The sequence below is a fragment of the Solea senegalensis genome, linkage group LG14, assembly GCF_019176455.1.
Source record: "Solea senegalensis isolate Sse05_10M linkage group LG14, IFAPA_SoseM_1, whole genome shotgun sequence".
NCBI classification, from domain to species: Eukaryota; Metazoa; Chordata; class Actinopteri; order Pleuronectiformes; family Soleidae; genus Solea; species Solea senegalensis.
In genome coordinates this window covers 5,937,258-5,963,923 of record NC_058034.1, presented here as the reverse complement: position 1 = coordinate 5,963,923, position 26,666 = coordinate 5,937,258, and the positions used below count along the sequence as shown (strand labels likewise).

Here is a 26,666-nt window from a genome sequence, read left to right as displayed (position 1 = left end):
TGTATGTATATATATATATATATATATACATACATACATATATTTGCTGTATATCTATGTGCATGTATATATATGTATATATATTTACATATTCGATTAGACCACGTGTTAAGACAGCAACAATAAATAAAATAAAATACAAAAAAATGAATAAAATAAGCTTCGCATATTAGACATAAGTAAGAATATAAACAATACAGAAGGGGAAAAAAAGATATTTATCTAATATAAAATGTAATGTAAACCCTGCTCTTTCAAAAGTGCAGTTGTTCAGGGTTATTTCAGTAGACTTTCACATGTGCTAAAATAAAACGTCCGAGAACAAAAGGCGTTGTTGGGTGTGTGTCTGTCTTTTCTGTCATTTGAAATGTGATAAGGTTCATGCTCCAGCTTCTCAAGTGTTTTCCAAATCATACCACGAGCACAAGAGCACAAGAGCAGCAGGGAGAGAGCTCCAAGAGTGACATATAATATTGATCACGGGTTTACACTGCCATCTAGTGGTTTCATTGGATCAACTCACCTCAATAATATGTCCATAAAATTGCTTTTCATCGCTTCCGTGCCATGTGACCTATGGACTCCCCCCTTTTTTTGATGGATGTTAGTGCTTTATATGAATATGAATTTATAGGTCACATATTTGTTTTTTTCATTGTTTTTTTTGCTCAGGTGTGTTTATATAGTTGGTGAATTTTGAATCAGATTGTCTGGGTTGTGCTGAAAAAAATAATATAAGACACTCTATATTGCACATTTTTATCGCCTCCGTATATACTGAATGTTTAAACATGGTAATGGAAAAAATAAACATAAATGCGCTGTGTTCTAAGGGTTAGGAAAGAAATGAAGATCAGATGTCAGCAGTATTCATGCCACGAAAGAAATAATACCACAAATGCAATATTTACTTTGAGAGTGCTGATGGAGAAGAACCACAGGTCTGAGCATCTTTGTTGGACAGGATCACAGATGAGATTGGGAGGAGTCTTCATGGACTATGTTGTTTGCAGATGTTATTGTAATCTGTAGTGAGAGTAGGGGACAGGTGGAAGAGAGCCTGGAGAGGTGGATGTCTGCATTGGAGAGAAGAGGAATTAAGGATGCCTGTGTGTGAAAGACAGTGAGACAGGTGCTGTGATGTATGGCTTGAAGACAGCGGCATTGTAAAGCTGAACATTTTTGTTGGGAGTGACCAGGATGGACAGGATAAGAAAGTAGCAAATTAGAGAGACCGCTCAGGTTGAACAGTTTAGTAATGAAGTAAGAAGAGGCAAGATTGAGATGATTTGGTCACAGAGGAGGGATAGTACGGAGCACAGCTAAGGAAACACACAAGTTATTCCGGGTGTATGAGTGCTGAGCTCCAGGGAGTTCTTGCAGGGAACAAGTGCCATGCACGGGCGGCCACCACAACCTCCATAGGATAGTGATTAAATTAAAGATGTTGAAGATGGAGCTGCTGGACAGGAGGAAAAGAAGACGTACGACATACCTTTAATTGAGAATTGATGCTTTGGGCCACATAAATATATCTGTGTATTTATATATATGTATATATATATATATATATATATATATATATATATATATATATATAAATACACATATATATATACATATATACATATATATGCATATATGTACATGTACATATATATGTATATATATATATATATATATCTCAAACCAGCGAAAGACATTAATAGAAATGTCTTTAGAATGGTGTTTATCTGGTCAGAGAGCAAACGGGCAGGTGCATGTCCATGTCTGAACCTTTAATGTTGATAAAAAAAATAAGAATAGTGAAAATTATGTATTAAAGTCAAATGGAATATATACGTGTATATATACATACATATAACATACACGTTGGGAAATTAGAGGCTTTTAAAATTTAAAATAGATTTACTTCCATGATTATCCGTTATTAATGTTATTCTTTTATAGTATTCACTGTCAACCTCCCACAGAGAACATTACTAGATGGCGGATCCCTCTCCTCCCTCTCTTCCCTCCACCTCCCAGCAGAGAAGCGATATGCCCCGCCCCTCCGAGCGCTCACCCGCGGGCAGGCGACAAACGTACCTCGGCGAGCGAACTCAGACGTCGGTAACGGAGAAGATGGCAGAGCGTCAACAACAGAAGCACGAAGGCAGGGTTAAGATCGGGCATTACATCCTCGGCGACACACTCGGAGTGGGGACATTCGGGAAAGTGAAGAGTTAAGTCGTGTCAGTGTCTCATTGACGAGATTTGATTTGAACGTCCGTTTCAGCTGGAGTAAATGTTCAGAAGTCTCCCCCGCTCACCAGACTGTGTTGAACTTGCCGGCGGTCGTTGAGCAGTTTGCGCAGCGAGATTCTCTAGTGGAGGCAGCAGACGGGACTTAAAGCGTAAATGTGTTCTGAGAATGCGGCCTCTTGAAAGTCAAATTCTTCCACCGAAACCTACAATTTTTCGCTAAGACAGGTGCAGTCACCTGGAGGACAATAGCGAGCAGCATGTGTACAGTCACACTGCTGTTATTATCGTGTAACATTATACCGTGAAGGGTTTAATATCGCGGCTGTTTTCTTTGCCCTGTCTTTATGGCAAAGGGCATATGTGAAGCCCAGAGCTTCGTAGAATCCCAGCACGTTGAACGTTTATTTAAATGTTTATAGACGTTGTAGCTAGCCGGTTATATTATCCCATGTCGTGTATTTAAGCGTCACCAATTCGGTAAACCCATTAAGAGGCGTTAAGTTATATTAGAGGAGCATTTTCCAGCTCATTACTCCAGTTTACTTAGCTAGTTTTCGTCCACTCTGCTTGACCTTGTTAGCTTTTAAGTCAATGTTCGCACTCCTTTATTATGTTCGACACAGAGAGATACTGTAAGTAATGTCTATTAAGGTCATACATTTTTTAAGAGGGGTCTGCTTTTGTGCAGACTTACACCAATTCAGTATGTTCGAAAACACACGTATGAAATTTGTCTTAGACAGTGGCCAATGTTGATATTTTTTTATGATTTATTTATTTAACAGTTATGTTGTTAGGAAGAACCTTTGAGATAATTATACCTTTTAGAAGTGACAACAAGACAGGGTCAGTTAGCAACACAGTGTTTACACTTAGACATCCAAGTTGACAGCAAACATCAGGAAACAATCAACTATAGATTCAAATAGAGGAGATGAACAAAGTCTAGGTCAGCAATAAAAAATATGTAGTCAAACTGTGAATATGGTTTATTAATAATAATAATAATAATAATAATAATAATGTAACCCCAGCAGCCCTAACATGGCTACAATAGGGCAAAACACCATTTATTCACTGCTTATGCTGAATATTCATTATTGAGATAATTGCTTATGTAGAAAATGAAATGTGTTTCATGTGAGTGATTAGAAAATGCTGTGTTGCCCACCAACATATATTCCTAGTTCTTTTGTGGAACTTATGTAAGACTCTTGTATGCATATTTTACCTTAAAAGTATTCTTAACATGTGACACATTTTTGTAACGTGACAGTGTTTTGCGATGTGTGCGAAAGTCTTCCTGCATACAAGCATGCATGTGTTGTTGTTTGTGTGTGGCGTCTGCTTCATATCTGTGTTCCCCTGTTTACAGTTGGAGAGCACCAGCTGACAGGCCATAAAGTGGCTGTGAAGATCCTAAACAGACAGAAGATCCGTAGTCTCGATGTCGTGGGGAAGATCAAACGAGAGATCCAGAATCTCAAACTGTTCAGACACCCACACATCATCAAGCTGTAAGTGGACCTGCTATTAAATTTCCAGTTTTGTCAGACTGGCCAAACTGCAGAGACATGTAATTCTTATATGTTTAATTAGTGGCTGACTAGCTGTTGTATTGGCTATATGCATGGTCACTTCCTGGTTTTTAATAAGCCAGCTCCTCTATTTCCAGCAAGCTGTAAGCCACTGGTGCAGAGATGTTCTACAGTCAGTGTCTGTAGAAGTTATCAAGAGTATTAAGTATGTGTGTCACGATTCTCCAAATCCTCGATTGATGTTCAACCTTTTTTCTGTCTCTTTTAGTGCAGTCTGCCATTTTTATACATGTCTAAGATGTCTAGGATACTTGGTTTTATGTCATGATGATAACTCATTTAATTTATTAATTCCCATTTCGATTGTCTACATGGTATTCTGATATGAGTGATATAATATTCATCATTTGTTTTCAGTGTGCCACAATAAGGCCTTATTGTCACATTTAAATAATTTATTAACAATAGTGTCAACTTAGCGGAGGCTGTGCACAGAGGGTTGCAGCAGTGCTCTGTTGTTGTCCTCTCATGACACTGAAATTTAAATGCCTTTTCCATTTTAGGCCATGTTGAATCCCTCAGGATGAACTACTCAGACAACTACTACAAGATAACAGAAATGCTTTTGATTAATATTGGAAGTTTAAATCACAAAATGTTACCTTACAAAGTTTTAAGTATCCCTTAGCGGCAACTGACTGGAAGTTAAGGACCTGGCTTTTATTTTCGCCGAAGTTGACAGTCTTTGCATATAGTCAGTCCACCTTCGGCCTTATGTGTTTCCAATGCACATTAACACATTCTGCTTGAAACTAGATAAATAAATCTCTTCTCTTGAATACAAATCTCCAGTTTACATGATAGAAGATGCTGAAATGACCACATAGTGTTTTGGCATTGTTGTGTTTTTCTTTGACCCTTTCTTCCTTTTTACTTCTATCTCCTAGGCCTATCTCTCTAATTGTCCATGTCTTTCTCCCTCAACAATCCTTGTGTTATTTTTAGGCCAGGGTTAATGGTGGTCCACCATCACACTGTTAAGTATGGCAGATATGTGAGCTCTCTGGTCATGAGCTGCAGGGCTGTGGACTACTATGTCACAGACTTGTACATTCATAAAACATGGACATGTTTACTTCAGGCATAAGGACGGAACTGACAAATAGAGAGTGTGGGACAATCTGTCCTTGTTTGTGTGTTGTTTATTGTGTCCCCCAGATCTTGCAATGTTGTGCTAAACCACGCTAGAGGAATGAACTAGACTGTGATGAAAAGTAATCTCCTATGAGCAAGTATTCATGAGATTACATCCCTGCCTTTTTATGTACTGAATCACATTGACAGTGATGGTACTCTCAGCACCCATACGTCACTTAGCCTAACCTCACTGTGTATTTGTTTAATGTGAAAGTTGTGTAAATGTTTCAGTGTGTGATGTGAGATGGGCCTCAGTAAGTCCATTTCAACACAAACTTATTGTTGTATTTTAGGTACCAGGTGATAAGTACTCCCACAGATTTCTTCATGGTTATGGAGTATGTGTCAGGAGGTGAGCTGTTTGACTACATCTGCAAACATGGACGGGTAAGACCTATGTGATTTATGAGACGACCCATCTTTACACTGAGAGGTGTAATGTCGCACTCCACAGGTCAAAGTTTTTGGCCTCATTTTGAAGTCTTAAACTTTTCTTGACAGCTGCCTTGTTTACCGAATAATGCTGTCATTACTTTATGTGTTATTCCTTGTGTTTTTAATGTTACTCACTAAAAATAACTTTTTTAAGTGAATATTGAGTTCACTGGGACTTTTTTGAAACCATGCATTGTTATTCTTGGGCAGGGTTGGGCTGTATTGTGATTGAGAGGAACGTGATTTGATTGGACAGTGCCTGTGCTGGAATATTAGCATAACATGATTAGATTGGCTGGCGCTTGAGCTGATGCTTGGAAAGTAGAACATTTCTCAACAAGCAAATTACCCACAAGACAGTTTTATGACGTTTGAGGCTGCTCATATCTAAGTGGATATGATTAAGAAGCATTTCAGTTGATGCCTCCACCTTGTACTTTCAGTGTATACGTCACCCTTATATGCAACATGCATAATAACCATAACACTTTTAAATGTACAAAGCCAGAAGGAAGTGTAACCTGAAATGAACAGAAAATAGCTTTTATACAAGTACTATCCTTAACAAGACATTCACATTTGAGATGAGAAAAGAAAGCAGGAAGAATAGCTAAAGCAACCAAAGCACACTTTGCTTCCTGTAAATAATTCAAAATTAAAGTCAAGCTGTGTTTCACCAGTTTGAGATTAATTCACAGTGTTGCCTTTTTATTGATTTTATTTGGTGGTCATTTTGTTTTCTTTTGAGTACGTGGCAGGCCAGATAACAATGGCCCATGGGCCAGATCCACATATTGCTCATGTGTGCTCTAGTCCAGAGGCATCTAAACACTGTCTTCAAGCACAATGTTTAATTTGTTTAATTTAACGAGCATAAATACACAGATATTTTATTAATGGTCCTACTTAATTTATATCTAAGCCCTGGGTCATAGAAACCTCATAACCAACTCTAAACAGGATACATTTGTTTTGAACAGCACATGAATTATTTATCTGCTGCTCTGTCCACATCTCTGCCATAGAGTAGGTTCTTTGTTTTCTCTCTCAGACATATTCACGTTACACAAAAAAATGCCTGGTTAAGTTTAAGTCCAGTCATATCTGTTCATTTTGTATCTTTCAGGTGGAAGACACCGAAGCACGCCGCCTTTTCCAGCAGATAATATCAGCTGTAGACTACTGCCACAGGCACATGGTGGTCCACAGAGACCTCAAACCTGAGAACGTCCTGCTGGACGCCAGCAGGAATGCCAAGATTGCAGACTTTGGTAAGATTCCCAGGATCTGATTAAAAAAAGCAATGCACACAAACAGGACACCAAGAACCATATGCATTTCCTTTAAATGTGTTATGAAGTTTCTGGCCTTCTTCCAGCACAAACAATCAACTGGCAAGATTCCCAGCAAGTACAGTTATAGTTAGGAGGGACTAAAGGATGGACCTATCTGAAGCTGATGATTGTTAAAGAATTTAATAAGAGAAAAAGCAGAACATAACACACAACAGGAAACAGAGGTAGAGTTTGTGGCAGAGGTGATTGAAATTAAAGTAACTGGACAGTTTGTGTCACATAATTATACACATAGTAAAAAAAGTGTTAAGTCACCGTCAAGCACTTACTTTGAGGAGAATTCATTTCTAATATCATTATTCTAGCTCACTTGTTCAGAGAGTGTGCATCATAGCGAAAGAGAAATACATTTTCAGGAACACATGAGGGTCCTTGCACTCAGCAGGGTATGTGGGGTGGAGAAACATCCCTTAGCAACGGCAAGGTCTCATATCAAGCCTGGCAGGAAACCTTGAGGCCCAGTGTCATCTGATAGGGAAGGAATCGTTGGGGTGCGACAGGAGTGTACAGCGGGAGAAGTGTTTTGGCTGTGCGCAACAGATGCTGGTGAGCAGAGAGGGAGGGAGGGAGGGAGGGAGTGTTAGAGGGAACGGGGATAAACGATAAAGAGAAGGTCAGCAAATCACACAGCATCTGGTGTTCAGCATTTGGCGGTGGCTCTGGCAGACACACAGAGAGAGAGAGAGAGGCTCATTCAATTAGATGAGCTTTGTGTTCAGAGCTTAGAATCTTGGCTTATATAGGAGGATAAACATATCAGCATTGTCCACTGTGTATTCCTCTCAGCCTCCCTGTGGTGGGCTGTGCTCAGTTTAGCCTATGTTTATCAAAGGATCTATAACAATAATATGATAATGGAGGATTGTTTCTTTAGTGCATATTACGGTCAGGGTGAAGACAAATGTGTTAATGTGTGTATTTGGCTAATGTATCATGTGATTGGCCAACAGGTTTGTCAAATATGATGTCAGATGGGGAGTTTTTAAGGACAAGCTGTGGCTCACCAAACTATGCTGCTCCAGAGGTCATCTCAGGAAGGTGTGTGTGTGTAGTACATGTGTAATCGCTAGGGCTGTCAATTTATTAATAATAATAACAATAATAATAATAATAATAAAAAATGTATTTTGTATAGCTCTTTCCATCAAAGTGCTTTACATTCCAAAATAAAAACATGCACCATAAAATGTACACAATGACAAAATTAAAAATGATATACTGACTGATGAATATGGTAATTGCACCGTCAATTAGAAATTACAGGGTACTTAAACCTGCCTTAATTGTACATATTTTATTTCTTAATTTGAGTAAAACACAAAGGCGGTGTGTGCTTGTGAGTAGCAGTTAATTTTGTCACTCTATCTTAGCATTTATAGGCAGTACCTGTACTACCAAAGATATGTCAAAGAGTTACACATCATATTTGTGTCTTTGGGTTTGTACCCTGTCACATTCTCTCTTCTCTCTGTCAGGCTCTATGCAGGTCCAGAGGTGGACATCTGGAGCTGTGGTGTGATCCTGTACGCCCTGCTGTGTGGTACTCTGCCCTTCGACGATGAGCATGTCCCTACGCTGTTTAAAAAGATCAGAGGAGGCGTCTTCTACATCCCAGAATACCTGAACCGCTCTGTGGCTTCACTGCTGATGTTCATGCTACAGGTTGACCCCTTGAAGAGAGCCACCATCAGAGACATCCGGTACATTTTTGATCATTTTGAACATTTGTATTTCATGACATAAATAGTTCCAATTAAATTAAGGTATGTTAGGTTTGAAATACTCAGTAGTTTCTTCTTTTATATTCCTGAAACGTAACTGTTCTGCATCTTAAGTACAAGATTTCAATACTTTTAAGAGGCAGACCGATATAGTTGTGGCAAAAGCCAATGTTTTGAAATCAGGGCATTTCTTTTTTTTCTCTCATCTGTTAAATGATAACAACTCATAAAAATGTCAGTAACTAGTTACTGAACAACGCTCGTGGTCTGTCTCTCCAATCTATGTTTTTTTTGCTATTATATACAGTATTTTCAATAGAAAATAATGCATAAACTAAATATTAAATACATGAAACAGGCCATATGGGTACACATAGGTGATTTAGCAACATTGATTTATAACTTTACACACAAGTAGAATACAAAGTACAAAATATTGCACAGAGAAGTGTCATTGTACACAGATTACTGTGTTTGAAAGTTTGAATGTCAAATACTGTGAACTTTTCATAGCTTAGCAAGTAAAGGACAAAGCAGTTTGTATTGACTGATGTTACTGTCCTCTGTCAGAGAGCATGAGTGGTTTAAACAGGACCTTCCAGGCTACCTCTTCCCTGAGGACCCTTCATATGATGCCACAGTTCTGGATGAGGAGGCCGTTAGAGAAGTGTGTGACAAGTTTGAATGCACCGAGTCTGAGGTCGTTTCCAGCCTTTACAGTGGAGATCCACAGGTATACAACCACTCAATCTCAAGGAACACGGCATTAGATTATTCTGAGTCATTGTAGGTTTCACAAATCTGTTGGTTTGTCCCGAGCTTCAGTCATTTATCTTTCGTCTGAAATTAAATCCTCCTTCTGCCCTTCCAGGATCAGCTAGCAGTGGCCTACCACCTTATCATTGACAACCGGCGTATCATGACCCAGGCCAGTGAGTTCTACTTGGCATCCAGTCCTCCCCAGGGTTCTTTCATAGAGGAAGGCATGGCACTGCCTCCTGGAGTCAAACCCCACCCAGAGAGGATGCCACCACTCCTGGCTGATAGCCCCAAGTCTCGCTGCCCTCTGGATGCTCTGAACACCACCCGGCCCAAACCTTTGACTGTGAAGAAGGCCAAGTGGCACCTGGGTATCAGGAGTCAGAGTAGACCCTATGATATCATGGCTGAAGTGTACAGGGCCATGAGACAACTCAACTTTGACTGGAAGGTGAAAGGATTTGTCTTACACGTGCATATCTGTGTTCACAGTTTCTATCCTTCATATGAACTAGATGTCCTGTTCTTTTATGTTAGGTAGTGAACCCATACCATCTGCGAGTGCGAAGGAAGAATCCAGTGACAGGAAACCTGGTGAAAATGAGCCTTCAGCTTTATCAGGTGGATAACAGATCCTACCTTCTGGACTTCAAGAGCATTGATGGTTAGTGATGGACAATTTAATTATGACATGGGGGTTTTAATGCAATCAGAATATATTGTAGAACTCGTGGATGCCTGAAAACCTTGGGAATGCTTGACTTGTAGTTTGATGTGTTGTGATTAGTGCTCCAGAATGCTTGCAAGTATTTCTTTCGCAACAAATAACTATCAGACTAAATAATTAGTTTGTTCAATGGAGAAATAAAATAAGTTGGAGAGCATAAAATGAAAACCAAAGGATAGAAACACTCTCTCCACTCTACGTGGCTTTCCCCCCTTCTTATTTGTCTGTTTATACACTGGGTTTATGTGGGTGATGCTGTTCACCGTCACTAGTGTAGTAACCTCCCATCTGGTCAGTTCTCAATTCTTCAGAAACATGTCAGCTGAAAATGATGGCCTCTGTAAAGCAGGCCTCTTGCCTTAAGTCTTAGTCCAGGGCCATGTGAACCTAAGATCAATGTCAGATGAGTAATGTAATCAAATTAGTTTATTTTAATGAGACCATACACTTAAATATATAACAATATATATAAGTTTGAATTGAATTGAAAATATTACATTTCTGCCAATAAACTCACTTAAATGGTGAATACTGGACCTGTGGCAGCCAGTAAAACAGGGGGAAGCCTTGACTGATGGTCAAGTTGTGTCATTTGATGTTCAAGACCAATCTAAGAGCTCAACAGAAATTGAACAAACAGAAAACAGAACAATATTACAATCCTCATAAACATGGCAAATGAAGTGACAGGGATAGCAGGTGAAACTCAACTCAAACAGGCATAACAGATTTACACAACTAGGCTTAAATCTAGAAAAAAATAAATCCACAGTTGACACTCTTGACTGGTGCTAATATCCCATTAAACGTTTGTGTTATCCTCTTAACCTTTTGTTGATCTACTTTTGATCTTTGTCACCGTTTGCTGAAAAAGCTCCAACATTCAATGCTGATGCAAATTATCTCCAAATCCCCAGATGACATTATGGAGGCCATGGGTTTAAAATCGGGTTCGTCCACTCCCCAGAGGTCAGGTTCCACAGCCGGTCTCCTCAGACCCAGACTGAGCATTGACTCTGCGAGTCCAGCCATTGATCTGCCTCAGCTCAGCTCTTCTCTCCCGGGATCCCTGTCCGGTAGTGCACCTCTCCTCACCCCCCGTCAGGGATCACACACTATGGACTTCTTTGAAATGTGTGCCAGTCTGATCACCACTCTCGCACGCTGAGGCCTGATGACTCCCTCTGTTGCTGTAATAATCTAGATTGTCAGTGGGGTTTTTAGGCCATTTAGGGAGTGTGGAGTTTTTCTTTTTTTTCCCCTTTCTTCTCCATCTTTGTGGAAGAGAGAGAGCGAGAGAGAGAAGTAGTGTTCTACTCAGATGGAGAAGAGGTAAAGAGAAGCGAGACGAATCATTTATTTCATGTTTTGACACGGTCCTTGGGTGAGAGTCTTGTGTTGGGCCACACCTGAACCTGGGACGACTTCTCTGTGAAAGAGTGTAGGTGATAGGTCAAAGTTCACAGCTGTGTTGGGAGTCCGCACAGCCTCCAACAAAAAAACCTCAATCTGTCATCAACTGCTGCAAAATCATCGTCACCACCATAACACCCAGCACAACTCGATTAGTTTGTTAAAGTTAGCATCAGAGCTGTGTCAGTGGGATTATTTCCACTTCTACAATTTCATTTTAGGTTTTTATATTATGTGTTTTTTTAATGTTATAATGTATATTATATTTATATTGTATCATAGTACATAGAGGTTGACAGAGTTATACCAAAAAACAAATTATTTAGATATTAGATCCATATTTATTTTTTAGCCTTTACTTATACTGTATTATTTAAGCACTGGAAAACAAAGATATTTATCCTGATTTTGAGTACATTGTAGATTATGGACCTAGAGAGACAGCAGGATAATCGAATAATGTGAGAACAATAATAATAATATGCTAAATGGTACTGACTGTGCGCTGAAGACAGATACACACCATCTCATATGAGCTTTCATCATCTTAGTGTGTATCACGATTGGTCATTTGCCTCGCACTAATATATGAAAAGAATATAATATAATTTCTATATGCCCTGTAGAGATAATAGCTTATGTTTTATCTGATCAACAAAATCCTTCCATATATTAATTTTAAAAAAGAGCAGAAAACAACCAAATCTGTTTTTGTGATCATTACTGATTCTGTCAGCAGTGATACACATTCTGTGTATGAATAAATATTAAGGTGGGAGATCTACTGTAGAGATTGATGATGATGATGATGATGATGAATCCACATGGATTGGTTTGTATCTGCTGCAGAACAATATAAGCCAGAGACACTTTTCTCCAGTTGCCTTAAAGAATGAAACAGTGTTTCTGTGCATATTTACCTGTACATGAACCTGTGTGTGTGTGTGTGTGTGTGTGTGTGTGTGTGTGTGTTTGTGTATGTGACGGAGATCAGACGGATGGACTTAACTTCTGACTTGTGTTTGTGTGTGTTGAGAGATCAACAGTGTTGGAACTAGACAGTGTGGAAAAACAAAGAGATAAGAATCAAAATGCGTAGTTTGGTGTCGTGTGGCTGTTGGGGCAGTTTTCTGTGTGTCACTATCTTCTTGTTTAGCTGTTAGCACTTTCACACTCATTGCTGAGGTCCGCAGTTTGCAAATGTGTGGTTTATTGCACTGCACACCTTGTGTGGGTTTCTGTTTGTGGATATTTGGTGCTGATGAACGCCACGGTTTTATTACTTTTATTAATGTTCTGCATAAGTCTTGTTAGTCCTACCAAAGCAGTATTGTGTATTGCTGTTGTTACTGGATTTATTTTTCCCCCATAATCTTTTCTATAGTGGAAGTAGTGCTGCTCATCTGTTTTTGTCTCTGGGTGTGACGGTTGAGCAATTTGACTAAAACCTCATATCAGCTCCTAATCCACAACACAATACAGAGCACATTGTCTGTAAATTTAATATAATACATACTTCTTATTACATTACATTTCAGGGTTTACTGCCTGTGTATCGACTCTAAATGTAGTTTCTTAATGTATATTGTGCTGTAGAAAGTCTCAAGCCTGAGGTTTAATTTGAGCACTTACTTCCTCACTTTTATGGCTCCATCAACACAATTCTAGTGCAGGTGATAAAAGAGGTGTTGTGTTGGGGACAGTCAGCTGTTTCATTTGGTTAAGTAAGCTTTTCTGGTCCTTTTGTACCCAAACTATCGCCACATGACCCTATTTTGAGATACTGCAGCTCGTTCTTTTTGTTTTGTCTGCTCCAGTCAATCATTTTCTGTTCTTTTTCACATTCAAAACCACACGTGTTTTTCATAGTTGTGTTTGCATCATCACACAATATACGGTATACTGTCACATTGCACAGCCCTGCATATTTTCCACTGGTTGGCCTTGATGGAGAGCATTGGACAGCGGAAGGACAAATAGTGTAAATAAGACATTAAAAAATAAATAATAACTTGAATAATTACTACAAAGTACTGTATGCAAATGAAGCAATGTGTGTAGAAACAATTTGCTTAACCTCAGCTCAGTATTATCCAAATTTAATTTAATTTCTTTATTTTCACATATGACTGGCTAATTCAGAATCTGGTCTCGTAAAGTGTAGTTCTCAAATATTTCCCAGATTATTGATTAATTTACATTATTTATTCATGTTTATTCAATGTCTTATTTATTTGGTGTAGGTCAATCAACAGCTTAGGATTTTGCCTCATGGGCGCATCATAAAGGCATTTGGTTGAAACTGTGAATGCCATGTTGTCTTCACTCAGCACTGATTACGCTCTGATGTCAGAGGGAGAAACTCTGCTCCCTGCTGGAAGATGCATGCAACTGCACACTCGCAGCCATCTCTTAACACAAAACCATGTTTCCCTCTTCCAAGAGTCTTCTGTAATACACTCTGTTCCTGTGTCTGAATAACATTGTCCTCTGTTTAGTGAGCTGCTTTTGTCACATCAGGATCATTATTCATTCACTGCTGCTCGTGACTACAGCATAAACTATCAGTCAGTGAAGTGCAGCATCCGGGAGAAGTCATGGTTCGGATATAAAAACTCCTCTGACATTACTAGTATACATATACTGTCAGTGAAAACTAATTTAGCGCTGAACCGTTACAGCTGTATGCAACTATCAGTGGCACGTTCGTCATAGAAACTCTGTGTTTAGAGCTGATAACACATGTCAGAGGGCCTGATCAAAGACTTTCTGTGTTGTACCAAAGTGAATATTTTCCACTATCCATCTGTGGTGGGGTTCCAATGGTGATTGTAACCTTAACGTGTGTGTGTGTGTGTGTGTGTGCACACTGGTTAATGTGAGAGAATGTGCCTGTGTGTGTGTGTGTAAGATAGAGAGAGATTATGTGTGATTATGACCATGTCCCACTGTCTCTTTGTCTGATTGAGGTTTGGATTTCTCTTGTAATGCACTGCATGATGTTGCTGTTATGATTTGCACTTTAATGAGTATTTATTGAAGAAAAAAAAAACACAATAAACAAACATGTAAAAAGAAAATTGCATTTTTACATCTATTTGTAAATTTTATACATCTCAACACACACACACACACACACACCTGTCACAGACAATTACGTTCGTCTTTTTCTGGACAGATGTCAGCAAGAGTATTTTACCATGAACATGACCTCAGGTGATCATCACCACTTTACTTCCTCCTCTCTTTGTAATACTTATTGTCCATTAACTTGAGGGAAAGTCCTAAAAAGACAGCAGACACATCAAAGTGACACCTGCCAGACATCGGCTCCATAAAAGGCAAGAAACAAAAATGAAGTTACAGATGATGTTTCCCTGTCGAGGTGCAGCTATGACCAGTACTTAGCAACTGCTGCACAATATTATGCTCGCCTGTTGTAGTTTGCACTCCGTTTGTTTATTTGTACACCATTACAATACTTTTCTGCTGGACTAAACATGTTGAAGTGTTTACAAAAGTAGATACATAAATATTTCCATTCTCCACAGTGTTCACAAAGTGAGAAATTAGAATGACAAAGTTGAGAAAAGGTTCATGTACAAAAGAACAACAACAATTACAACACTTAACTCAATATTGTCTTAAAAACAGCCTTAATCTGAGATGCACATGCAGTTAATGGTGATGGACTATCATATCTTTGTAAGTCTTTTTACTGCTGTTTACTTCATAATAAATTGGTAATATGTGTGTAGGATACTTTATATGTAGAGTACGATGTGTATTCACACACATGTAATTCCAAGTCTCAACTGGATTATTGTTTGACCCAGAGCGACAACCAGGTGGAAGACGTACTACTAATTAAAGGAAACATGGATATAAAAGATTATTTTACAATCTGCTTTTTATTGCAGGAGACCTCTATTCTATGCAAGTATATTTCCTTACATTAAAAGCACATCAATTCGATAAAAAATATATATGTTGCTCCTATTAACACCACTTTGAAAAGGCTTTCTGGTGTTTGCATTTGAAAAAATATATAACTTTTCCAAGAGGAGACTCCTGGGTCACAGTTAGCCAGGATACGTGTGTGCATCTGTAAGAAGCATGTCCTTCAGGATCAGAAGTCCACGCTGATCCTTGGTTCTCAGTCAGACTGTCCCTCAGTGGCCTCACACTGAGAACCTCAATGATGAAACAACACAGAAATATATATCCACTCTTCCTGAGGGGCCATTTATGAGAAAATCCGCATTTTCCGTTCCTCTTGTAGCTCATCATTCTGATGCATAAACGTGGTTATCAGATGTCGGGAGGATGAAGTTATTGTCTGACATGGGTCATGGCATGAAGACAAAGATGAATCCTGTGTCTTCCGTCTGGCTGCTCTTTGTTGTGCTGAGACAAAAGAGAAGAAAAACAAACATCCTGTCAGCATTTGAATTCCACTGTGATGGATAGGTATGTGTGTGTTAAGTGATTCATCCTCACCTTGTTTCATGATAATTACTCTGTGCCCAAGTCAGCATACAGCTCAGGAGGAGGTAAGATGATCATATTAGGATTATCAAAATCCACGCTCTGTGTTTCACTAATATCAGGCCTGAAGGAAACACATAAACAAACAAACTCAATATAACTGTAGTTAGAAGTCAACTTCCTGGTAGAACAGGAGTGGATTCCTGTCTGTGGTGGTCAAAAGGTGAAGAAAGCCCATCTGTCTAGAGGTTACACAACATGTTGCGCAGTTTTATTTCTTTGTGTTTGTTTTACAACTACTCACAGATGATGTGTGTCATCCTTCGCGTGCACAGGAGCTGGAATGGAACCACACGGTATTACAGGTGACATGAAAAAAATGAAAAAAAACTAATACTAAGTATTCACAATTCACAGAACATTTTTTACATAATACACGTTTATTTTGTATTTCTTTCAGGTTTCACTCACTTGTCTCCACGCCACTGTTGCTGTGAAGGACAAAAGCACAACTTAAAACCCACATCTGCATGTCTGTACATGTTTATATGCACGCAGCAGGTGTGTGTGTGTGTGTGTGTGTGTATGACGCCTACCTGGCAGCGGGCGCCACATGTTTGGGTGAGTAGAAAAACGTTGTTAATTTGTGAAGTGCTTCATGTCTTGCTCTGTTAAGAAAAGAAGGAAAAGACAGACACATACATGCTGAATATAGTTTCTGTCAACAAAATGTGTGCGTGAGACATATATATATAAGGGAAACTCACTGCGGCTGGGAGCCGTCTGCACCTATGTCACTGTGGCTGTGCTGGTGATTTATGCTCAGATCTTTGTTTCCTGAGAGAAATAACAACAAAAGACAAAAACTCTTCAAGAGACACCGGGCTTGTCCTTGGCCCGCACCCCACCATTCGAACAATTTTCAAAAAACATGGTTTTTATGCTGTTCTGCTAATAGACGACAGGAAGACAAACAACACTGAAAACACAAGATAATGGAACACACACCTAAAGCATTGATCACACCATACTTACACTAATTACTGCTGCTTGTAATTACAGCATAATTCACATCTTCCGGTTTACACAAACAGCTTACTCATCCCACTGTAATTCCACGTTTGAAGAATTGTTCAGTGGAAAGTGTAACGTTGACCTTAATGCTCACTTAATTATATATATTATATATTGTGGATTCATGGAGTACATTTTGTCTACATTATTTCGAGCAGACATGATTATCTCAATCTAAAAAGCATGTTATCACACTAAGATATTTTTATTTTAAAGCACCTGAATCTTTTACCTCACACAGAATGGGCACATGGTTGTCCCACTGCTTTGATCAGCAAAGCTAAACTATTGATTTTTTTTCTTTTCTGACCTGTAGACACCAACAACAACATTTGTTGATACAATAATATATAATATATATATAACTCAACAAAAACACCTTTTAATGACTAGTGAAAGTTTTCCACTGTGCCTTTACAAACCCGTTTGAAAGCAAATGCAGATAAATGGATAATGTGGATCCTTATCTGCTGCAATAAATCAAGCTGTTTGTAGTATCTGTTGTCGACTATATCTGTATACACTCATCAAGATAACACAAGTGTGAGATAAATAAGGTCGGCTATATAACCTACCGACTATAATGTGAGAAAAATGGCGATAAGCAGCGTTAACAGACACGTGCTTTGTTAAACTAAACGTCAATGTTATGTAAACCTCCGCACATCAAGCAACAGTGTGGTTTGTGATTTCATACCCATGTCTGGCATGGAGAGTGTCCTGCTGTGGCTCCTGCAGAGGAAAAGATAAGACAAGATATAAGTCTCAAGACACACACACACACACACACACACACACACAAAAAAAAGAAGGATTACTACAGACACTGCATGTCCACATCTAACTAGAATACTTAAAAAATTAAAAAGCATCATTTCCTTCGCTGAGTTCATGCTGACGTTGACTTACACAGAGGAAAATGGATCTGCAGTGTCAGCGGCAGGGGAGAGATTTTCATCATCATCACCGGTCCACTCTTCACTGTCATCTGTGACTGAACACATCAACATCAAACTGCTGCTGCTGCTGCTGCTGAATATACATAAAATACTTCCAATAGAGAAGAATATAGAGACTTACAACTTTCTGTTGATAGTGGGTAGTGATTTGAGGCCCTGGAAAATGAGAAAAAAACACCTTTAAATCACCTTTATTGTGAGTGTGAGAGGTTGTGCATATTTTGGGATGGGATGATACCGATACCATCCAAACTCCAGTATCTACCGATACCGATATTAGTCTATATTAGACCATTTATGAACTATGACGCTGTTAACGACACATTTGTGCTGAGATTTCAAAGACATAATTCTCCGACTGTGTAACAAATATTGTTCTCCCAAATAGAAGGAATAAACAGCCCAAACATGACTCAGCTAAAATGCGTTTGCTGACTCTTATTTACATTTGTGCAGTCTGTGCATAGTGAAGCATGCGATATATAGGATCTTTGGATTGTATCGGAGTGTGCGATATCTGATCCAGTGACTTTGGCCAGTATCGGACTGATACCGATTCCCATCCCTACCACTGAGCACATATTTTTGAGTGGGTGACAGGACTGGTCATGTGATTCGGTGCAGGTGCCTATAATGGTTTGCTACCTGGTCGGTCAGAAATAAGAATGAGTTTTATTTGTGGGAGTCAATTCTGCTCCAGGAGCCGGTGTTAATCAAAGGTGCATGTGCATGCGTTTGCACACTTTCTGTACCTTTGTGCACACTGACCTGCTGCCTGTGCTTGTGACCTCTCCCTCTACGACGGTGTTGCTGGTGTTGCGGGTGGTCGCAGCTTTCTTCCCCAGCTCTAACATCTCCTTGATGTCCAGCTCGACGTGATCCACTGCAACATACCCATCTGAAAAAAAACCCGCACAGAGTCACCGATGGAATCCACATTCAAGTGTCTGCTGAAATCCTTTCTGTATCTTTACACATCCTTTTGTGAATTACAATTTCACCCAGCAGCCGTTTTGACGGGTTACAGCAGGAAAAGCGCAGGTGTTACTGTCTGCGCTTTTCAGAATAGTGCGACAGTCAAGTGAAATCTTTAAAATTGATTCAAAACCTGCAATTTCCCGTTGCAAAGGAAAGCAGTGGTAATGATTGAAGAAACTCACAGTTGTTGCTGTTGTCCCTGGCCAGCCATTTTCCTCTGGGACAGTTGGTTGTTCGGATGATGCTGATGATGTCACCGCTGTTGACAGGCAGATCGTTCTTACGGCCTTTGGTTGTTACGGTCACTGTTGCCTGATACATGGCGTCTTCCTGCCCAGTGGTCTAACAAGCAGAGAGGAAAGGTTGAGGTCACACGTTCATATGGATAGTGTGTGTGTGTGTGTGTGTGTGTGTGTGTGTGTGTGTTATTGTTCTGCTGTCACTCCCAGTCTTTCTGTTCAGCCACAGACTTACTGTAGGTGTTATTTTTGTCCTTTATGAGCACGGACGAATAGAGAAATGTTCTTTTGTTATAGTGAAGTACAACAAATAAGTAGCAGCATGTCACTAAAGTGTGGACATAGTGGGTCTTTGAGGTTTTACAGCTAAACCTCAGTCTTTAATTCTTCCGTTTACCATATAATTGAAAATATACATTCTTTGCACTGACAAAAAAAGCTATATTACAAATGAATGCGTGTAGTTATTAAAATAATATTTAGCATTTTAATGGTATGTCTAATACCTATTTTCTATTTCTATTTCACAATATGTTCATTTCAATGTTATCTGTATATGGGAGTATTAAGGTCTGTGGAGATAAACGTCTCTTGTGTTTACACAGATTCCCTTGGAGGCTGCACATGTTGCTCATTTCAGCTCTTCCACAGGGGAGGAATGAATCCAGACAGGTTTGTGCACCGTGACATATTCCCCACCCTCCCCCACTGCTCATTCACTTTCCATACCTCCCTTCAGTGTCAAAATAACACCACTCACTTTGAATTTCTTCTTCATCTCAGTCTCCTTCTTTTCCCTCTCTTTCTGCTCTTTCTTTTCCCGTTCCTGTTTCTCCTTGAGCTCTTTCTTCTCCTTCTCCAAGCGCTGCTTCTCTCTCTTCTTCAGCTCTTTCTCATCCGGCCCCTCTGCGACAACTTTTTTCTCACTCCTGCCAGAAACAGAAGAGGAGATATCATCTTTTTTTGGAAAGGGGCTTATCGCTGCATGTTTAAATGGCAAAGGAGATTAGATGCAGATTAAAATGTTCCATTTTTAACAGTTTCTCTGTGATAATAGATGAAAAGAGAAGGTCTTACTTGCCGAACCGGCCCGTCTTGCTTTTCTCTTCATTCTGTAAACAACAACAAAAAGATAAGGTTTGACTTGGTCTACACGTTGAAATCATTAGAATCTCAGACAGGAAAGCAACACTTAAAACACTCAAAATAAGTTCTTTATCAAAAACTGGGACAAAGATACTCACTGTTGGTGTTGCTGCCTCGGCGTATGGATCTGTGGTGAACAAACATGAAGAAGTCAACAACACGACACAGAGAAATCTCAGGTGATAACAGTATTTGTGGACACATTTTGTATCTATTTATCTTTATATACTTTATGTATTTAACATTTTTATTCTGCTAATAATTGAATTCCTTTTACCTCTGCACAGAGCATATCTCAAAGAGTGAAGGCTTTCTTTTATGGCTTGATTAAGAAATGATGGGCACGGATCTAGATTCAGGACAGTTGTATACTGACACTGTGGGAAACTGAGTGCTTTCTCTAGTTTATTATTATTATTTCAATTTGCAGCATTATAATCTTATTTTTCCTGCCCTAAAACACAATTTGAATGCTTTCATAGTTTGTGTTCTACTATTCCTTATTTATTTATTTTCATTTATATTTACATTTTACTGGACTTTAATGTCACTGTGAGTTTTTATTGTTTATAATTATTACTCCTGTATATTCAATATATTTATCTGTCCAAGGTGGTAAAACTGAAATATTGCTGAATGTGTCTTGACACAACTCACCCAGTCACGCTCATGTGATGCTACTTAAAATATTTACTAGGCTTGTTTTATATCAACATTCAAGCTTTAACTTGCAGTGAAATACGATGAACGTTAACGTGCCATACTTTGCTGACAGATTGTATCTGATGCAGTGCGATATGACGCGTTATCACGTGTTGAATATGTCTTACTCTTTGGCGGCCCTCGACGTTTCTTGCCACTGTCAGACTTCCCTTTCTTTTTGGTCGCAGAAACACCGTCATATGCATTTTCTGCACTCACAAAGACACCATTACTCGCTTCAGCATCTTCAAGTCTGGATGAGAGAGAGAGAAGAGGAAGAGGAAGTTCTCAGAGATGAATAAACATTTTGAATTAGGGAGACGACAGGGTTGAATTCATGTGTCTTACGCTGCCAGTGGCTGTGGATTCATTTGGTATTCGTCTCCAGTCGTTCCGTTGCTATAAAGCTGGCTGTCGACAGAATCCGGACCAGTGTAATGCCCGTTACCCCACTCTGACACTGGCATGTCTGTTGAACCCACATCGTCAAACTCTGTGGTGTCTGTCTCTGATAACGCCACAGGAACACGAATCACTGCTAAGGAGAAAAAAACAATAAATAACAAATTACATTTACTTATGTCACTGTAATTTAGTGTTGTTTTTTGTATATTTGTACTGTCATTTTAAAACCTACAATCTTACTTTTACCTTAGTATGTTTTGTGTCAAAAATTGTTTGTAAAAGTGTTCCTTTTTATTAAAAACGACTAGTTTAAGATTTATACCTCCTTGTCCCTTTTGCACAACACAGGAGTGACCTCCCTCCCACTGTTGAGAAACTTTTACTCTAAGTTTACTTGTTTAGTTTTGTTACTTTTAGACCAGTAATTTCACTTGTACTTAAGTAATTACATTACCATTATCTTCCACAGGAGGCGGGATGAAGTTACTTAGGTTGACAAATGGAGGTCTGTCAGGTTTCTCTGGAGCAGGACCCAGAGTCTTGGGGTCTGGAAGAACCTTCTTGGGAGGGGGAGGGGGAACCGCTAACATCTCAGGCACAAGGTCAGACCCCTCCTCAGTGATGCTGTTCAACACAGGAGAGGCTTGCCCTGCAAAACAAAACAAAGATGACACCAAAACATAACTCTGTACACGTTTGTCAGCTATTTGACAACTTATGAGCGTTCATTCTCATTTCTGCAGAACGACCTGGATTGAAACATGTTGGTGTTTTTTTTCGAACACAAACAAGCAGAGCAGAGAGTTTGATTTGTGAGGAAACCAAAGCTGTCAAACCCACAGAGATATGGAATTGTGCATGAAAAATCAGGACAGTGCAAAGAAAAGAAACATGGATGTGTACGATATATATATATGTATATATACATATATATGAGATGTGTATTAAACTCTCATGTAAAACTAAAAACCAGGGACAGTCTGTGTCAATAGGCACAAACATTTTAATAAATAAAAACGAACACCCTCACGACAACAACAGACTCTTCCTAGCTCTTTGTCACGGTTACAGACATGAAGTGTTTTTCACTGCAGCTTTGTGTCGCAGTGACACTCATGTCATTGCTCCTCCTCTGTCATTTCTGACATATTTCTGCACCTCTGCCCTGCCCACTGCTAAGTTGTTTATTACACAGAAAGGAATGTCAAGACTGTCAGTGTGATTGTGTGTGTGTGTGTGTGTGTGTGTGTGTGTGTGCATCCTTCTTAAAAATGCCTCTCCTCACACTCCAACACCTGAGGCAAACCGCTGGTATAAACCATACAAAACAAAGCAAACCCCTGTACATGAACGAATCATGTTCTCCTGCATTATGACATGTACTGTACCTGATAAGATCATACTTAGGTGAAGTAAACAGTAAAAGAAAATCCCCCAAAGACAGACATTTGAAGGGAAAGCAGCGAGGAGGATGGAGGAACTCCGTGGTGATGACTTCACACTTACTGTGGTCAATACCGTTGAGTTGACCAAGTTTCGGTGGGTGGGCATTCCCTTCATAATCAATGGGTGGGAGAAATGGGAGAGAGAGGGTGGGGCTCTCAGAAGGGGGGAGTTCCTCAGGTGGAGGGGTGATGGAGTACAAGCTGATGTGGTTTGACGATGGGCTGAGAAGAAATGAGAGAGTGATAGATATTAGCATTGAACAGCACGCATAAATAACCTCACCACTCCTAACATATACGTTTGTGCTGTTTACCTGGTAGATTTCTTGCGTGCCTTCTCCAAAGCGCTGAAGATCCTCTGGTCAGCAGAAGGCCGTTTCCCTGGGTTCATGTCCTCTGCCCTCTCCAGGGCTGAGAGTAGTGAGGCTTTGGGAGATGGTGGGATGGATGGAGTAGCTATGGTTGGAGGAGGAGGAGGCGTCTCTACTGCGGCGATATTCACAGCTTCTGCAACAGTCTCAGCTAAAACCTCATGCTCAGGAGGGGATGGAGATGGAGTGGTGGTCTTAACAGAAGCGGCTGGAACGGTTTCAGTTTGGCTGGCAGGTCTGGAAATGGACAGGGCAGGAGTTTCTATCTCCACTGGGGTTTCACACTCTGGGGTTGGGTAATCAGGAATAAAAGCAGGAGGAGGGAAAAAATCGGTAGAGGGTGGGATAATGGAGGGCGTCGTTGTTTCCAGTGAAGCACTCAGGTCCTCGTGTGCAGAGATTTCAGGATCTGGTGGGGTGTCATCAAAGCCGGAAGGTACCGGGATAAGCGGAGCTGCTCCGGCAAAGTCTAAGCTCGGGGAGTCGAGAATGGGGTCAGGCGGAACCTCCATTGAATTTCTTTTTAATGACCTCCTAAATCCAAGAATACTCTTCTTCTTCTGTGTTGTGGATTTAGGTGGAGCTATAGCTGGTACAAGCTCTGCTGTGTGCTCTTTCTGCTTGAGAGGGAGCAGTGGAAGCTTCTTGTCTTTACCGTTCTCCTTCTTCTGTTTCTGCTCAGATGAATCCTCATCAAGTTTCTCCCTGCTTCCTTTTGTCTTGTCTTTAACCATCTTCAGCTTCCCTTCACTTTTGGGCTTTTTGAAGTTGTTCTGGAACAGGGTCTTTTTGCTCTCCTTCTCATCCTTGAAGACAACTCTGGGGGCAAGTTGTGTCTTCGCCTCTAAGCTCTGGTTGATGGAGGTGAGCAGGGAGGGGCGAGCTCCTGCAGGGAGGTAGTGAGTGGGGCTCTGAGGAGGAGGGACCACCTTTGGTTTATCTGGGAGAGCTGGTTTGATCTTGGGTTGCTTTAGGAGAAGCTCTTCATCCTGGAACTTTGCTCTCAGAGCTTTAAAGTCCATTGTGTCCTCCTGGTAAAAAGATTACACAATGCATTATCAGATACAAATATGAGGCCATGTTACTGTCACATTGTCAAAACTGCATTACTAATTAAGAGGCTGTCATTTTTATCTAGAATCTAAGTCGTTTGGCTTGTTTTTGTGCCATTTTCATGTTTATTAGTCCTTTTTAAAATCAAAAGGTAGACTGACTTGATTTGAAGAGTTTCTACACATGTCACATACAGTTATTTCATACAGTACAGTAACTAAGTCCCAGCTTTTGTTCATAGAGAATAGAAAAGAATAAAATGCCTTAATAGTCATTGCTACAACAGTAGCAAATCTTATAAAGATTCATGAGATACAAGACACTCACATTGTACCAGTTAATTCAACAACAATAAATATGCCAACAGTTGTAAATATTCATGTAACTTCATCATCTTCATACTTTAGATTACAAGGTGACTGACATACCTGATCCATTGTTTGCTAAAATATCCACCGAAGTGACAACAGTCTGTTAAGCGAGTTAAGTCCAGACAGTTTCACCTTCAGCCTCTCATTCTGTATGTGATTTAAACAAAGATTCACCACCAACAAGAGCAAAAAAAAAAAACCTGCAACGTGTTTCCTGTCTTCTCTGGTTGAAACAAGTGTGTGTCCCATGCGCACAGGAGACGGTTTTGGTGGAGGAATGAGGTTGAGTAGGAAAACACAGTCATCTTTGAAAACTGTCTGTCTCGTCAAACGAGTCTTTAACGCAACTCAGAGACTCCTGATTTTTTTTCATCTCGCAAGAATGTTGCCTGGCTGGCACTGAGTGTGTGTGTGTGTGACTCACTGTCATGATACCTGGATTCACACTATGGTTTTCCTTAAAACTGTAGCATTTTTTGAGCATGACAAGTTGCTGTGAGAAGCTGTGGTCATGAAAAAAACAAAAAAAGAATTCAACATGAATTGAATGTCTTTTTCTTTTATGTCTTCACCTGTGAATCTTCTTTGTAAACATAGTGGGAAATTGAAACAGAGGTGGCCAGTCTACATTCCAGGCTTGTTAGACAGAATACAAAGGTATTTTTATAATATAACACAAATACACAAGCTATAGCCGTCATTATGAGACATTTTTGAAGGACATTCTGTCTCATATAAACCTGCGTTGACAGCGGTGTCAGTCAAACAGAACATCTCAGGCCTCACGCAGAGTAATGGCTGCTCATCACTGTATGATTGCAGGCCTCTCTTTGCCAGAAACATGGTCACAATGGTATGCAGCAATGTGGCAATGAGAACACCCCAGTACAATTGGTTGATTATTTATCATGTAGGTCATGGATCAAGTCTGTGTTTGTGCACTGACACTGACAGACTAAAGATTGTGACTTAAGAAAATGCACTTGAGATAAAATTTCAGCTTGTCCAAGTTACAAAAATACTCCCTTTTAATTAGGGCTACAACTGTTTTTTATTATTTTCTTTAGTGAATATATGCTCTGTTAAAATATTGGACCTGGTGAATCATTTTACACATATAGAGAATGTTCTAAAAAGGTCCTATGAAGGTTGTGACAAAGTGATGTTAAGGGAATGTTCTGGGAACCGAATGTGCAACCAATATCAACCACAGGACAATAGGAAACCTTTAGGAAACGTGCCTGCAACTAAAAAGGTAATGTTCCCAGAATGTTCTGGGAACCAGAAATTGTTTGTTTGGTGACTACTATTTTACTTTTTTTTCCAACTACTTTTCTTGTTGATCTCATATGTCCTACTGGAGGAGGACATATGAGGACTTCTTCCTGTGAAAAGGGTCCTTTTGGGGGGCAAGGGTATCTAAGGACAGAGAGTATTGCTACATGTACATGGCAAATTTGTGAATCTGGGCTGTATACAGTAAATAAAACTGATGCTGATCATCCTCAAACGCCGTCTAAAATGAGAAAAATGTCATAGTTTACTATGTCGTCCAAAAAGTCAACAAAATGTCATAATTTAATATGTCGTCCAAAAAGTCACCAAAATGTCATAGTTTAATATGTCGTCCAAAATTTGACAAAAATGTCATAGTTTAGTATGTTGTCCAAAATCTGATAAAAATGTCATAGTTAAATTTGTCGTCCAAAATTTGACAAAAATGTCATAGTTTAGTATTTTGTCCAAAATCTGATAAAAAAGTCATATTGTAGTATGTCATCCAAAATTTAGCAAAAATGTCATAGTTAAGTATGTCGTCGAAAATCTGACAAAAATGTCATAGTTTAGTATGTTGTCCAAAATCTGACAAAAATGTCATAGTTTAGTATGTTGTCCAAAATTTGACAAAAATGTCATAGTTAAGTATAGATCTAAAATTTGGCAAAAATGTCATAGTTAGTATGTTCAAAATTAGACAAAAATGTCATAGTTAGATGACTAATTTTAATTTAACATTGCATTTGTATGTAAAAGTTAGTGTTA

The 26,666-nt window shown here is 39.5% G+C and overlaps 2 protein-coding genes across 5 annotated transcripts; one reads left to right on the top strand and one right to left on the bottom strand.

Annotated features, from left to right (window-relative positions):
* Window positions 1–2,064: 2,064 nt before the first annotated feature.
* On the top strand, window positions 2,065–14,312 carry prkaa2 (protein kinase, AMP-activated, alpha 2 catalytic subunit). 2 transcript variants are annotated; one of them, XM_044043797.1, is made up of 11 exons: window positions 2,065–2,224; window positions 3,623–3,764; window positions 5,276–5,380; window positions 6,340–6,345; window positions 6,516–6,688; window positions 7,723–7,810; window positions 8,248–8,472; window positions 9,064–9,226; window positions 9,365–9,703; window positions 9,790–9,916; window positions 10,897–14,312. In XM_044043797.1, the coding sequence occupies exons 1-11, from the start codon at window positions 2,125–2,127 to the stop codon at window positions 11,145–11,147; spliced, it is 1,719 nt and encodes a 572-aa protein (XP_043899732.1). In that variant the 5' UTR covers window positions 2,065–2,124; the 3' UTR covers window positions 11,148–14,312. The 2 variants fall into 2 exon arrangements, with proteins under 2 accessions (XP_043899732.1, XP_043899731.1); XM_044043796.1 differs by lacking the exon at window positions 6,340–6,345 and having other exon boundaries at window positions 5,276–5,369; window positions 6,544–6,688.
* An 80-nt stretch (window positions 14,313–14,392) lies between these two features.
* Window positions 14,393–24,893, bottom strand: LOC122780664 (pollen-specific leucine-rich repeat extensin-like protein 1). 3 transcript variants are annotated; one of them, XM_044043784.1, is made up of 20 exons: window positions 24,681–24,893; window positions 23,143–24,230; window positions 22,890–23,050; window positions 21,838–22,032; window positions 21,327–21,516; window positions 21,107–21,231; window positions 20,375–20,403; window positions 20,208–20,242; window positions 19,891–20,059; window positions 19,074–19,233; window positions 18,682–18,811; window positions 18,035–18,069; window positions 17,864–17,948; window positions 17,652–17,686; window positions 16,648–16,717; window positions 16,477–16,548; window positions 16,352–16,371; window positions 16,185–16,218; window positions 15,893–16,004; window positions 14,393–15,799 (listed from the first exon to the last, which is right to left on the bottom strand). In XM_044043784.1, exons 1-19 carry the CDS (start codon window positions 24,687–24,689, stop codon window positions 15,908–15,910), a joined length of 2,739 nt encoding a protein of 912 aa, XP_043899719.1. In that variant the 5' UTR covers window positions 24,690–24,893; the 3' UTR covers window positions 14,393–15,799; window positions 15,893–15,907. The 3 variants fall into 3 exon arrangements, with proteins under 3 accessions (XP_043899719.1, XP_043899721.1, XP_043899720.1); XM_044043786.1 differs by having other exon boundaries at window positions 17,864–17,942; XM_044043785.1 differs by having other exon boundaries at window positions 21,327–21,513.
* Between the last annotated feature and the right edge of the window lie 1,773 nt (window positions 24,894–26,666).

Coding starts and splice junctions, on each gene's coding strand:
- prkaa2 (XM_044043797.1), top strand. CDS start 2,125: ATGGCAGAGCGTCAACAACAGAAGCACGAAGGCAGGGTTAAGATCGGG. Junction 7,811..8,247: donor CCAGAGGTCATCTCAGGAAG/GTGTGTGTGTGT, acceptor TCTCTCTGTCAG/GCTCTATGCAGGTCCAGAGG. Junction 8,473..9,063: donor GCCACCATCAGAGACATCCG/GTACATTTTTGA, acceptor GTCCTCTGTCAG/AGAGCATGAGTGGTTTAAAC.
- LOC122780664 (XM_044043784.1), bottom strand. Junction 16,718..17,651: donor ACTCTCCATGCCAGACATGG/GTATGAAATCAC, acceptor TATTTCTCTCAG/GAAACAAAGATCTGAGCATA. Junction 16,219..16,351: donor CAACAGTGGCGTGGAGACAA/GTGAGTGAAACC, acceptor GTTCCATTCCAG/CTCCTGTGCACGCGAAGGAT.